General features: G+C 45.7%; 1 protein-coding gene and 1 pseudogene across 1 annotated transcript in view; both read right to left on the bottom strand.

The window, feature by feature from the left end:
• TBX15 (T-box transcription factor 15) overlaps positions 1–14,678 on the bottom strand; it is a 100,432-nt gene that overhangs the window by 23,900 nt on the left and 61,854 nt on the right. Inside the window, exons 3-6 of the mRNA XM_066616244.1 lie at positions 13,259–13,360; positions 11,160–11,331; positions 10,158–10,325; positions 7,021–7,085 (exon numbers count right to left, since the gene is read on the bottom strand). Of these exons, the coding sequence (XP_066472341.1) occupies positions 7,021–7,085; positions 10,158–10,325; positions 11,160–11,331; positions 13,259–13,360 (507 nt within the window). The remainder of the gene's footprint in view (positions 1–7,020; positions 7,086–10,157; positions 10,326–11,159; positions 11,332–13,258; positions 13,361–14,678) is intronic.
• Positions 7,380–7,498, bottom strand: LOC136643325 (5S ribosomal RNA; annotated as a pseudogene).

The raw sequence follows: 14,678 nt of genomic DNA, 5'->3' as shown, positions 1-14,678 counted from the left end.
GATGATGTGCCAGCCTTTGCCCCTCCCACTTTCCAATGTTCTAGCTTAGCACTCCCCTTGCCTCCATATTTCCTCTTCCTCTCTGTCTCCTGCCTCCTTCTCCAATCAAGGGAGTGGAACAAGTAGAAGAATGGTTGGCAACCTTCAGTCTCGAAAGACTCTGGTATAAGCCTACAGCACCCAGTATTCCCAGGTGGTCTCCCATCCAAGTCCTAACCAGGCCTGACCCTGCTTAGCTTCTGAAATCAGACGAGATCAGGCATGTGCAGGGTAACAGTGGCTAGGTGAAGGAGCAGAAGAGGAAAGTAGATGGACAGAGAAGAGCATCCCCTACAATTGCTGCCTGATGCAACAGCTTCAGTTGGCCTCATGGATGGGCTGGCCCTTTCTTTAGGCTAAAACATAGGTTCCTAAACTGTGGTTCATGACCCACTCGTGGGCCATGACCTATTTTGGGTGGGCCACATAGTGCTGAGCAGAGCCTCCAATAAAAACACGGGTGATGGAAAGATCAGATAATTAACTGCCTCAAGCCCTTGAGACTATTCCAAAATCAGATAGCTGCTAATTGCCCTGCAAAGACTGTAGCTCCAAGCATGTGAAAATATAGAGAGATAAATGTGCCTTAGGGCACAATCCTAACCAACTTTCCAGCACTGGCATAGCTGCGCCAGTGGGGCATGTGCTGCATTCTGCAGACTGGGGGGGGGGCAGTCACAGAGGTCTCCTCAAGGCAATGTTTGTTCCCTTACCTCAGAGTTGCATTGCCCTTACCTCAGTGTAGGAAAGTTGATTAGAATTGCACGTGCAGTTGATACCCACTAGTAAAGAATTCCAAAAAATCACTGAAATTTTTTAAAAAATGGGGGGGGGAGAGAAAAATTGTAAAGTAAGGAGAGCGTTCATTAATTTTATTAGGCTGCTTCATTAAAAGAAGTGGATCAAGGTTTTGCAAATAAATAAATATCATTAATTATAAATAAATAAAAATAATTTCTTTCTACACTTTTTTAAAGTCTTGTAAACTAGGTGGGGCTTGACAGAGTGTCATTTTAAAAAGTGGATCCCAGTGTTAATAAGTTTGGGAACTACTGTCTTACAGCCCAATCCTATCCAAATTTCCAGCACCAGAGAACCGCAATGCAGCCCCGGGGTAAGGGAACAAATGTTCCCAAACCTTAAGGAGGCCTCTGTGACTGCACACCCAACACAGGAAGCAGTGCATACCTCATAGACACAGCAGCACTGGAAAATTGGATAGGATTGGGCTGTTAGAGTGCAATCCTGCGTGGATACATACTTTATAATCTCATCCAATATAAGTGGGTTGGTTGTGGATGCTAACTTGTGCAGGAGAGGCACTCTTCATATGCTCAAAGACAGATTCCAGGACTGAGCCCTACCCCAAATTAAGAACTGCCTCCATACCTATCTTTGACTTCTTAATATTATTCTTTTTTTATGCCTGCACCTTTCATTCCTCTGTTGTATAGCCCTTTCAACTCTTTTTCCTTCTCATTTTCCATCTTCTCACCTTGCTAAAGAACCCACAGCCTACTGACTGCAGAGGCAAGGAGATTGATGCTCCCTCAAATTGGGATGAGACATCCATTGAAAATGGGAACCCCCTGAGCAGAGGAAGAATTTGGACTCCAGTCGCTCCCATTCAAGGTCAACACCCTAACCACTAGACCACACTAGCTTTCCAAGCTGGTTTTGTGGAGTCACGCACTTCTAAAGGTGCTCCCCAGCCACCAATTAATTCAGGCTGGTTTTATAGGGTCGAGCAAGATTCTACTGAAAAGGAGGTTGTTTTGGTGGAATTTATGAGCAAATAAAAACTATAGGTTTATAATGGACACCAAACTATGCTTTTAATGGCAATTTCTACACCCTGTGAAGGCTATAGTAGTAATAAAAAAAATTTTTTTAAGAAAACAAAAAAAACTGAACACAGCAGGGGAGAAAAAAAGCTCAATTATCCCAGTCTAAAGTGGAAAAACACATTTCTAAAAGGAAAGAGACTGAAAATTCATTCCTCTTCTATTGTGCACTACTCTGTTTTGCTTGCTTTTCACTCCCAGGGAGGTTTTAAATGACGAAAACTGCAACAAGAGACCAGGACTCAGTAAAAGCAAGAGTCATTGCTGCTCTCTTGGCAATCACTGCCTGACTCTCGCTCTTGTTTGCTTAGTCGAAGAGCAGAACTTTTCTAGAAAAATTACACTTAGCAGCAATGGACTGTTCCCCTTTCAAACCTGCCCTGCTCTCTGGTTAACATGACCTTCTGTTCAATGAGCACCAACAGCAATGAAATAGTCAGATCTGTTAATGCCACTGTCTGTGTCTGGGGAGAAAGGGGGAGTATACAGTACTGGCAAAAACAGTTGAGTGAATTGAGAATAATCACAAGGCCGCCCAGCTGGTCCTGCACATGGCCCACCATGGCAGTGAAATTGTGTCAGTAGAGGAAGAAGTAGAGGGAGAAGGTGCAGTGACACATGCATGCAACAGACATATCTCAAGCACGCAACAAGTGCCCCCATGCATAGAAAGCGTGTATCTCAGGGTTGGTGCCAGGATGTGGAAGAACCCTAGAACAGAGCCCTAGTGGTCCAACAGGCCCTTCCTTCTTGGTGCCATTCATGCTATCTCCCCCAATGATGCCCGAGAAAAATAGCCAGGCTGCACATGCTCCTCTTTCATCCCCACTGAGTCAATGGTGGGCAACAGTGGCGGCGGTCACTCTTTCTAAGTATCAGCATTATTTCTCAAGCCCCTCATGCGGTATGGGGGGGGCAGAGCATCTGGGAAACCTAAAATGGCACTGACAGTTAGGAGGGGCGTTCTTTTGCCACCGCCATTGCAAGCTCACCAGAGCCCAATGAGAAAGCCTCCTGGGAGAAGGTGGCAGCAGCAGATGTTCTTTCTGGAGTTTCACGGAGTGGGACTTCAAGGACTGGGGGGTTGTTAGGTGGGCTTTTGGATGGTGTGGGCCCTTGGGCCTGTGCCTGCCCCGATTAGCCACTGGCACCACCCCAGCATACTCACACAACAAACTTGGAATCGTTTTACACTGGTTTAGGCGTCATGCTGCTCCCACCTTTGTCCCAAGAATCTTAAGAATTTTATTTGCTGAGAGTGTTGAGAACAAGCTAGAGTTTCCCAACATGTTGTCCTCCCCTTGAACTATGGGTCTCAAGCAGAGGTGTCATGAGGGAGGTGCAGGAGAGTGACACCATTGGAGGGGGGAGGAAACACCAACAACTCTGGAGCCCTGGTCTACTGGACATCTTGAGGTGATGCCCAGGTCTTCCTACCCAGTAGACCTGACCTCCTCGTCATCCAAACATCCATCTTTTGCTTTCCGCGTGGCCAGGTCTTCAGGGTGGGTAAATCTGGGCTCCGCCTCAGGAAGCCCAGTAGACCTGGGCTCTGTGGACTTTTCTGGCCCTGGTTGGTATGCAAAGGGGTCCATGGGGGATGACACCATGAGTTACTGCACTGGGTGATATCGACTGTGTCAGCACTGGTGATGCCACTGGTCTCAGAAGTCCCCAAATGAAGGAATGTTAAATTATTGTTGACAATTATTGTCCAGTTGAATTTTGTTGTTTACAGAATGCCAGAGGATCTCTTCAGGGACACTTTATGCTAGCCTTCTGGATGCCTTTTCTTTCAACCCTTTATGCATATACAGTACTGCATGATTTCTTTGACAAATCACAGCACCTTGTCGACTGAACCCTGCAGCATAACCTTGGGAGAATCTTCACTGGCAGGGCAAAAACCTTCATAGTCAGGCTGCCCAAATTCTCTAGTACGGCTTTCTCGCCTTAAGCCCTCAGGCAGTACTCTTTGATGTGTAATACCTTAAGCATTCTAGTTCCATTTGACATCATCAGAGAGCTGCACTGAGCTCCTGGACAGCCACAGCTATGTAGCAATTTCCTGCCCTTTCTACTGTTAATGAGCCACCAAGTTTCCGTGATTCCCAGGCTTTTCAGGAAACCGTTCAATTGCAGCAGACCAAGACCTTGCTGAAGTCGCATTCCACTGTGCCTGAGCTCAGCCAGGTCATGGGTAATTCACACTATTCATAGGCATCTCGAAAGCCACTGAAAGTGGCACTTCATTTGCACATGCCACCTCTCTGGCTCTTCCTGATTTGTCTGAGAAAAAGCAAATCTCTGCCGTCTTCCACATCTGTCTTTCAGAGCCAGGTTTTCCAGTTTCCTCTCCACTCAATTCTAGAAACAAGCCAGAGTGACTGAATTAACTTCCCAGATGCCCAGAAAATTAATCCAGACTCTACACTGGGTATAAACTAGAGCCCCAGGTTCAGGTGTTCATGATGCCATCATAGCCACATGCCAAAGCCAGTAGGTTAAGAGCCCACTTGCCTCTTAGGCCATGGAGGGTTGCTCTCTGCTACTCTCCACCATGTATGGTTTACTGGAGGTGGCAGAGAAGAGGACTGAAAGTCTGGCAGTATAGTCCTCGCTGTGCACAACCTCCCTGAGACAGTGCAGTGGTGCCCACATGGGCTACACGGCATCCCACAGGGAAGTTTAGCAGGCAAAAGGTCTCCTGGGGTAAGGGGACATTTTTAAGCCCCATGCGCCAATATGGATCAATTTGGACCCATGCCAGCAATATTGCTGGCACAAGTCCAGTGCACCACTCTGCATAACCTAACCCTGTATATACCGAGAACTGACTCGACTTGGATGTTAAAAAAATGGGGGGAGGAAGCAGAAGTGGAGCTAGAGGGGGGTGGCGCTTTAAGTATGGCATGCTCCTCGATGCACTATGTAAGCGGCCCCTCCCCCCGGCATCAGAACCATTTGGGACAGTGACGGCAACGTACCATCACTGCCCTGAATGGTTCCGATGAGGGGGAGGGTCGCTTACACAGTGCATTGTGGAGTATGCCATACTTACCATGCCATTCCCCCCTTCTGGGAGGAAGAGATTCTGATTGACAGGTGGAAGGAAGTTCCAGCAAAAGGGAACTGCCTGGGAATAAGGATGCAGGTGGGGGATAGAGGGAGAAATATTGACCAGGATGATTGGTACCTGTAGTGCAGGAGTCTCCAAAGGCTCAGCCACCAGGGCCACATCACTTAATCTTGCTCTTATGGTGGGCCGGAGAAGGTTTATTATGCAACATAATATACAGTCAGATCACGATTCATTGAGGGGCGAATATGGGAGAAGGAAGGGACCTTCGCACAACCCGGAAGTGGGTCTCTCAGGTCTATAAAAAGCGCCTCAGTCTTGGAAATGACGCTGTTTGGTTGTGAAGCAACAAGAGCCCCAATTTTGGTGCCTCTTTTGTGTCTAAAGGCGTTTAAACTTGGATCCCTGTATCCGCAGACATCCATGGTGAGTTAAATCTGCAGATGCCAGAAATGTAGATACTGGGGAACCTGTATACATTTCGCACATAACTCTAAAGATATTCACAGAAGGAGAAACATATTGCAGTATTTGCAACGGTGGGGCTATCTCTCTCTCTCTCTCTCTCTCAACAAGAGCAACCCAACTCAGGCAAAGAAAGTAGCAAAAAAACAAGCTCACCAACCAAAAGCTAATAAGGTAGGGGAGCAAGGTATTCCTACTCTGCCCCCACGATGGGCAAGGAGACCCAATGGACTCCAGCGATCCTCCCCTGCCTCTCCCAGAGTCCCCTGAAGCCCCAACCAAGACTCATGCCTTATTCAAAGCCAGGATGGGGCACCTCCACTCCCACCAAGATGCACTTATGAAAGAACGACTAGGTACTTTGCTTGCTTGCTTGCTTGCTTGAAGAATGTATAACCCACCTTTCTCCCACACTCAAGGGTATCCAAGGTGGCTTACAGAATAAAGATACTAACATATTAAAAATGTTAAACATTCAAACGATTAGAACGCTACATCAGAACAAAACCTAGGATCACACAAAATTATTAAAATTGCATCTCATTAAAACTCCAACCCATGACATCACTCAAGACCCTTCTTAAATGAAAAGGTCTTAAGGTCCCACCAACAGGTCTCCAAAGAGCAAACTGTTCCTCATTCCAGGGGGAGGGAATTCCACAAACAAGGAGCCATCATCCAGAAAGCTATGTTTTTAGCTTCTGTCCCCCTCACTACTGGTGGTGGCACAGTCAGAATGTTTCCCTCTGATGACCTGACAGTTCAGGTAGGAGGATTTATGAAAGGAGATAGTCCCTTAATACCCCAGTCGTGAGCCATAAAGGGATTTAAAATTCAAAACTAGCACCTTGAATTGAGCCCAGAAACAAACCAGCAACCCAGGTAAGCTGCTCATCAAACCAACAAGCCCCGGCAACAGCACTGAATTATACTAATTTTACTAACACATTGACGACATTTGCTAAAGAGTAACATATGTGAAGAGCAGGTCTGATAAAGTATTATAAAGAGCAAGCCTGTCAAGCTTGGATGTAGTGTTTATGCAGAGGCGCTGGCCTTAGCCTCAGTATGTTGGTAATGACAGCAGAGCACACTCTGCGTCTGCGCAAAGAGCACACTCAGCGCAGCCTTGGATAACATGCTGAGTCTGAAGCCCAGTAGCTGGTAAACAGAGGATGTTATGAAGAAGCGCTTATCTAGGAATGTATTGCGGTCAAGCCAGAGCCAGCAGGTTGCTTAGCAGTGCAGATTTCAGCAACCATCAGTAATTTTCCCTATTGCATAGCTTTGCATCATGTGTTTTGAGAATGAATAAAAGTCTGAGGAAGCTAGCCGGGAGGACGGACTTCTCTCTCGATCTCATACCATCCTACTTCCGGCTCAGCTCTTCCTGCATCTGAAAGCCTTGGTTGTTTCCCATAGCAGCATTGCGCTGCTACATTGGACAACCTGATCAGAATTATTGATAGGAAAATCAATTAAGAGCATAGGGCAGTTTCAGTGCCAAGAAGCCTAGAATTCACCCTTGCTGGACTAAAGTTGCAGTGTAAAATATAAGAGGCAGAGAAGGGAAGAGTAAGGAGACAATCTTACCTGTTTCTTCCAGAATCCCTGAACCCTTTTGCAAATGGATTCCGATCAATTTTTAATCTGGTGATCTGTAATAAAATGCAACATGATTTAGAGTCTCTTGTGTACACGTTGTTCCATAATGTTTTGTATAATTTATATGATTCCCAAATTACACTTTTGCTTTCATCAGCATTCGATACCTTTCTCCTTTTTAAAATAATTTGCAAACGGTTGGCAAGCACGATGAGAGCCAGTAGTGGTTCTGGTGTTGAATGCAGACCTGGAAGGTCCAGGTTCTAATCTCTGCTCAGCCATGAAGCTTCCTGGGTGACCTTGGGCCAAATGGTTGGCAACCTTCAGTCTCGAAAGACTATGGTATAAGCCTACAGCACCCAGTATTCCCAAGCGGTCTCCCATCCAAGTACTAACCAGGCCTGACCCTGCTTAGCTTCCAAGATCAGACGAGATTGGGCATGTGCAGGGTAACAGGCCAGTTGTTATCACTTAGCCTCACTTATCTCACAGGGCTGTTGTTGGGACAAAAGGAAGGAAGGAACTATGTACGCCGCCCTGAAGTACTTGGAGGAAGGGTGACATGAAAAATTAAAAATATACATGTTCATAAACGGTTATGAGTGATTCTACGTAAGTTACTGTTAGTTCTGACATATCAGTGTCAGTTGTGAAGCACCCAAACCAATTTTTTGACATGGTATAACTAATGAATATTCATCATTTAGGGCCCAATTCTAACCCACATTCCAGCATCAATGCAGCAGCAATGCAGCCCTTACCTTGAGGAGACCTCCATGACTGCCCTTCTCACTGAACCCAACTGGACTTACTCTCAAGTCAGTGTGTAGCTTCGGTGCCTATTTATGATCTTAAACGGTTAAATACAGATATGCAATTGAAAAATGTTTGGACTTCCCTGACATTAAAATTGAGTGGCTTCTTTCTAGAAATCTAAAGGCTTGGATTTCCATATTAATGGTCTGTAAACTCCGCTGACCACGCTGCAAGTCTCCAGATTTATGACAAATTCTGTCCCTCGGTTGAATTTGTGGCACTACACTGTAGATCATCATGGGCTTGTTTTTTCCACCAGCTAGGTTACACCACCTGTCTTTTCCTTTCAGACTAGTTGATGCTGTCATCTTAGCTTGCTCTGCTGGCTTATAGCTAAGACCACCATGCTACTCATACATTGTCATGGAACTATTTTTCTTTCCTCGTACAGCTATGGTAAATTGCTGCTATTCTAATTTATAAAAGCATGAGTTGGCTTTCTGTTCCCAGAACCTGGTACTAATTTTATAAGGAGATACACAGATAATGCCCTAGGCCCAGTTTAACTGCTTTCAAATCCAGGAACATAATTAAACAAGGTAAAACCAAACTGAACCAGAGAAAAAGGAGCAGTAAGACAAGCCAGTGAGTTGAACATTCCTCAGTCAGAGAGTAGGCATGTCCATCCAGTAGAACTGCAATCCTCAAACTCTCCTGGAGTTTGGGAGCCTCAGTAAGTCCTCGTAGGGAGGGGAAATGCAGTGACGTGATCCCCAGGATCATTTGCAGTCATTTGCGATTGTGAAACTGGAAATGGGTTGCAATCGTTATTTTCGTGTTCTCCATGACTTGGGGAGACACCACACCACCCTTTGGCAATTTCACCAGCAAGAACACGAAATGGCAGGGCCCAAAGATCACTGAATGGCGGCAATCCAGAGGGGGGCTATCACCAAAGGCTACCTGCCTTTGACAGATGTTTGCTGGCTGAAAATCAGAAGTGCCTTTCGGAGGCTTCCGGGAGGCCTACTAAGATGTTCTGTGGCACGGGAAGTTGTGCAAGCCTCCCCACACCTCAGAACTCCTCCTGGACATGCCCATCTACCTCGGAATCCACCATCAGGGGTGTGGGTTGGCACCCCCTCAAGGTATGATACCCAGGGCAATGTATCCCCCTTAGCTATGCCACTGGGGCAGATATTTTAGCAAAGGCATTACAGAACTGCCTTCCAGACTCCGGATGACTCCCTTACATGCTGCTCTTAGAAGGAAGGGAGAAGATCTTCTTATCTCAGGAGGGGCTCCGGTCCATTGTTTGTGCTGGATTCCCTGCTGTGCCATTTTATTTATCATTCAATCTTGTTGGGTTGTTCTGTGGATTATTTCTTCTGTTTTAAATGCTGCTATTACTCAGCTACACAATCTTCAAACAACATATTCTCAATAGAACTAAACTGAGGATGTATTGTTTGAATCTACTATTTGTTTTCGTAAACAAGAAATATTTGGGCCCTCCCAAAAGCACTGTTCTCACCCCCCCAAGAACTAAATAGGAGAGCATTCCTCTCAGTCTTGCAGATAAAACACAGCTGACTCTTTCCCATCAACTACTCCAAGAAGATACAATTTTTAGAATTAGAAGGCTGGCATTGCATCATGTGGCATATAAAGCCATTGGAATGGCCACAGTGGCTCAGGCCAGAGGTGCATCTAAGCTAGCATCCTCTCTACTGACAACGGTCAGGCAGTTGTTTCAGGAATATTAAATAAGCAGAGCATCATGGAGATATTCATTCCTGGTTGCAAATCTCCAGTATCCTGTACTATGAGTATACTGTCCCTGCACCAGTCCTTTTTTTTTTTTTTTGGGGGGGGGGCAACTACATCTCCATCTAATACTTTTAAAAGACAATGAGACATCACAGCATCCTGTTGCAAGGAGTTCTATGGTTGACAGCACACTGGGGGAAGTACTTTTTATCAGCCACTGTCAGTATGCGATCCCAAAATTTCTTATTTTGAGAAAGAGTACCTCTCCATGAGCTGTGGGTCTCTTTCAGTTTATTTTTATTTTTCATGTTTTTATACCACCCTTCCTCCAAGGAGCTCACGGTAGTGTACATGGTTCCTTCTTCTGTCCTCACAACAACCCTGTGAGGTAGGTAAGGCTGAAAGATAGTGACTGGGCCAAGGTCACCAAGGAAGCTTCATGGGTGAGTGGGGATTTGAACCTGGATCTTCCAGGTTTAAGTCCAATTATGTTTCACTTGTTTAACATGGACACAGCCAGAACACTTCCTGCACGTAGAGAGAGGATCCAACCTGGAGGCAATGTTGTTGATGGGATGCAGAGACACTTTCTTCCTTACCTGCTGGTTTTGATACGCTGTGACAGTAGTGAAGACTGTCTCTGGGAAGTTGAAGGTTTTCACTCCATCGCCTGTAGGGACTGGCTTTGTGGGAGAGAGGTCACTGCTGAAGTCTTTGCGAATCACATGGACGCGCGGTTGATACTTGTGCATTGAATGCAGGATTATCTTTGAAAAGACAGAGAAGAAGAAAAAAAGAGAAGTTGAAATGAGCCATTCTGAAAACATTGCCTTCAGAAGTGAGATTTGGAAATGGGCAGGGCTGGGTGGATCAGACCCAGAAGAAAGGCAGGACTGGTGGTGGTGGCACATGCCAAATGCCAGGCCCCTACCTGAGCCTGATCCACCTGCACAAATCAATGCAGATTTGCGCCCACAATATTGCTGGCACAGGTATGAGTTGACCCTTTGTGACTGCTGGAGCTTAATCCAGGGTTAAGTTAAGACAAACATCCCCTTACCCTGGTTGGCAACCTTCAGTCTCGAAAGACTATGGTATAAGCCTACAGCATCTGGTATTCCCAGGCAGTCTCCCATCCAAGTACTAACCAGGCCTGACCCTGCTTAGCTTCTGAGATCAGATGAGATCAGGCATGTGTAGGGTAACAGTTGCTGAGGAGACCTCTAGCAACCAAAAATCCCAAGACCTCCTGAAGTAGCATGCCTAATCCCCCCTTCCCCAATGACGTGCCAGTCTCTGCCCCTCCCACTCTCCACTGTTCTAGCTCAGCACTCTCCTCCCCTCCATATCCTATTTTCCTCTCAGCTCCCCTCTTCCTTTTCCAGTCCAGAGAGTGGAAGGAGGAGCAGCAGAGGCACGTAGGCAGTCAGAGATAGGCACCCTCCATCCAACTGCTGCCTGAGGTGACTGCTTCAGTTGGCCTCATGGATGGGCCAGCCCTGCCCTGAGCCTTGAAGCAAGAGGGCTTACAAAGGCCTATGAGACTCAGGCTGAAGTGGAAATGTAGCGAGGAAAACGAAATGCACGTCTCTCAGACTTACATGGCCTTGGTCGTCTAGCTCATTGTTGGTCAGTTTGAGTTTATCAAAACTGACGACCTGCCTCATCCAGGTGTCTCCGGATGCCAGTGAATCGGGATGAATGTAAACCCTTGGGGGCACTGGGGAATCAGCATTGCCTGCTACCATCCACTTGGAGCTGTGATACACATACCTGAGAGAGACAAGGATGGAGGGGAAGGAGATTTTATGATTTAAGGAAAACAACCAACCACAACACAACACCTGTAACTTCACTGTCCTTAAGAGATCACCAAATCACATTCAGGCTACAGGAAGGAAATAATACACTTCATCTTGAATGGAAACCAGATGATACCTGGAATCACTTCCTCACTTTTGCATGGCTATTAATTCTCTTTTCCAATTACTGTCCTCAGAAACCTTTGCACATGGGGCAGACTAATTGGTTAACTATGCTAAATCCACAGATGAAAGTCTTTTGATACACTCAGGAATATTTTGTCTCTTGCAGATTTCTCATCGATCACACTCTGCACCTGCAAATGCCTTTTATTTTTCAGCTTAAGCCACAATTCATCTCTAACACAGATGAATTCATCTCGAATTCATCTCTAACAATTCAACTCTAACATTCATTGCATGAATTCCATGCAATTCATCTCTAACACAGACCAAGTTCCATTTTGATATGTCCTAATGCTGGGACACCTGCTGTGTTTGTACATCTACTGAATTCAACCACAAGCACAGCAGATATCTCATCCTGTGTCGGAATGGCCACCTTCACCCAGCCTGAGTTAGCAGTTGACATGGGCAGAATGTGATGAGGTTGGGACAAATGGAGAAGCACTGGGGAAGATTAGCAGAACTTGCCAGTCTGAATCAAACTCACTCCCACCTTGCCTTTCGGGCCTCATGGCCTAAGGACACATCTTGGAAAGGAATCTGGCATTTGCTCAGTCCTAAGCCCTTTGAATTGGCTGGCTGGAGAGACATTCATCAGCTCTGTCAGTAACTGCTCGGCTACTGACAATCATCCCATTTTTCATCAGGTGGTAGCAAGTCAATAGTTTTGCAGTTTCACCCAACAACTTTTCAGGCATTGATCCCACTATGGGTGTCTTCCACTGATGGAACTAGCATTCTGTCAGCAGAAGGTCCTCTCCATCTGCACAGCACCTGCCGCAATGTTGCACTAAAGGTGCACGCACATATCACCAGAGTGCCCAGCAACCACCAGTGCCAGTAAATTTTCCTGGGGGCTGGCTGTGGTGGGAAGCGGGAGGATCGGGGTGGGGTTGGGGTGGCTGGGGGCATGTCAGGGAAGGGCAGCTATCAGCAACAAAGGCACTGCAAATATCCTATGCATCCTGCCAAGTCTTGCCACATCCCCTTCTGACCATTTGGACTTGTGCCAGCCAGTGAATCTTCTGCATGAAAAGCATGAGCTCTCCCACTAAACTGCAGGCCCTTCCTGTTGAAGAAGGCCAATCATCTCTTAAGGGACTTTAGAAGGAAGTGGTTAGAGCTTCTACAGATTCTAGTTATTTAGTGATGGAGCCAGGTTGGCACTTGACAGTCTCTCCAGTGGCACTTTCGCATTGGGCAGGTCCTCACAATAGAATAGAATAGAAGGCAGGGCACCCAAATCAATCACATCTCCCAGGAAAGAGAGCTCAAAGGCCTGTCGCTGATCATGACCCACAGTTTGGGAAACACTGATGTATAGTACTGCAGCCTAACAATGTTACCTGTCCCGTGTATTTGTTCCCTAACAGTGCAATCCTTGGCATATCTACTCAGAAGCAAGTCCTACTGCATTCAAGATAGGTAGGAAGGTGTAGGGTTCAAGAACTGGACTGCGAACTGGAAGATCCAGATTCAAATCCCCCACTCAGTCATGAAGCATCCTGGATGAACTTGGGCTAGGTACTATCTCTCAGCCTCACCTGCCTCAACAGGGTTATTGTGAGGGCAAAAGGAGGGGAGGAAAAATGCAAACCACCCCTGAGGTCCATGGAGGAAGGAGTGGAGCTCTTTATAGTTGTGGATGCATTTCTTAGGAATGTTCTGGAACAGAGCACTTAAAATCATTCTGATTCTTCAGAAATCCTTACCTGTATCTCTTGTTATCCACAGGTACAATGTCCATGGCTATGTAATACTGCTGGTGGGGGTCCAACCCTGTAATCTTTACTCTCATTGCAGGAAACATTCTCCTACAAAAGTGACATTTAAAAAAAAAAAAAAAAAAAAAGGTCAGTGCAGAAATTATAAGTAGCCCAAGAAGGCTTTATTTGCTGAGGCTGAAATGTAGCCCCTGAATGCAGCCATTTTCAACCAGTATGCCACAGCACATTGGTGTGCCGTGAATGATCCACAGACGTGCCACAGGAGTTGGGAGGAGGGTCATTTATTAATAGGGCCATTGGGGGATGTGAGCCCCTCACCCACAACATGGTGTGCCTTGTCAATTGTCAAAAAACTTACGGTGTGCCTTGACAATTTTAGTGCCTTGTCAGTGTGCCATGAGATGAAAAAGGTTGAAAATCACTGCCTTAATGCATTAGAAACAACAGAACATTTGATGTTGCCTTATTTCAGCTCATCATGCCATCTAACCCAGCGTTGTCTACATAAACTAGCAATGGTCCGCCAAAGTCTCAAGTAGAAAACTTGTCTTTCACAGCCCCCCTGTCCTAAGATCCTTTGAGTTGGAGATGCTAAAGATTGACCCAGGGACTTTCTGTCTGCATAGCATGTGGTCTACTACTGAGCTATGACTGTTCCCAAATTTTCTACACTTTTGAGACTGAAACATGTACAAATGCAAGCTAGAGGTAAACAAATTTGGTCCATTCACTGGGTGACAATATTAGAACAATTTTACATTTATGTGAATATTTCAGTGTCTTTTAATTTTGGTGTGAGAATTTCAAAAATGCCCCTATTTTTGGCAAAGCATCAATGATCTATCAATAGTTCAGCCACAATTGATGCTATGCAGTTTTATAGTATGGCATGTATTACAATGCATTAGGCAATAGCTACGGTTCCCAAGCTGTGAGCCATGACTCCCCAGGGGAGCCACAGAATTCTCACAAAAACCCACTGCCCTATACAATGTATAGGAATGTAGCTCTAATGGGGAGCCATGGCCAATGGTCCAGTAGGTCAAGGGAGCAGCTAGTCAAAAAGGCTGGAGAACCACTGGGCAATAAGACGGAAAAGAACAAAAAAATATGATAACTAAAAATGTTTTATTTAGACAGACAGACTTCACAGCTTTTAATTCAACATAGAAGGGCTTGAGCAACCTGAAAAAAAGACTTAAAGTTTACATGACCTTGCACCCAAGACTATTCCATATCATACATCTCCAAAGACAGTCCTCTTTTAGATGCACTGGATTCTGTCTTTGCCCAAATGTAATATTTTTGCAACATGCTTTAACATAGGATTCTGGGGCAGAGAAGTACAGTATGATGTCATAAAGATGGTACTGATAGACATGAGATTTGATATCAACATGTGAGA

The sequence above is a fragment of the Tiliqua scincoides genome, chromosome 2 (genome assembly GCF_035046505.1).
Source record: "Tiliqua scincoides isolate rTilSci1 chromosome 2, rTilSci1.hap2, whole genome shotgun sequence".
NCBI lineage: Eukaryota > Metazoa > Chordata > Lepidosauria > Squamata > Scincidae > Tiliqua > Tiliqua scincoides.
This window is presented reverse-complemented; position numbering and strand designations above follow the sequence as displayed.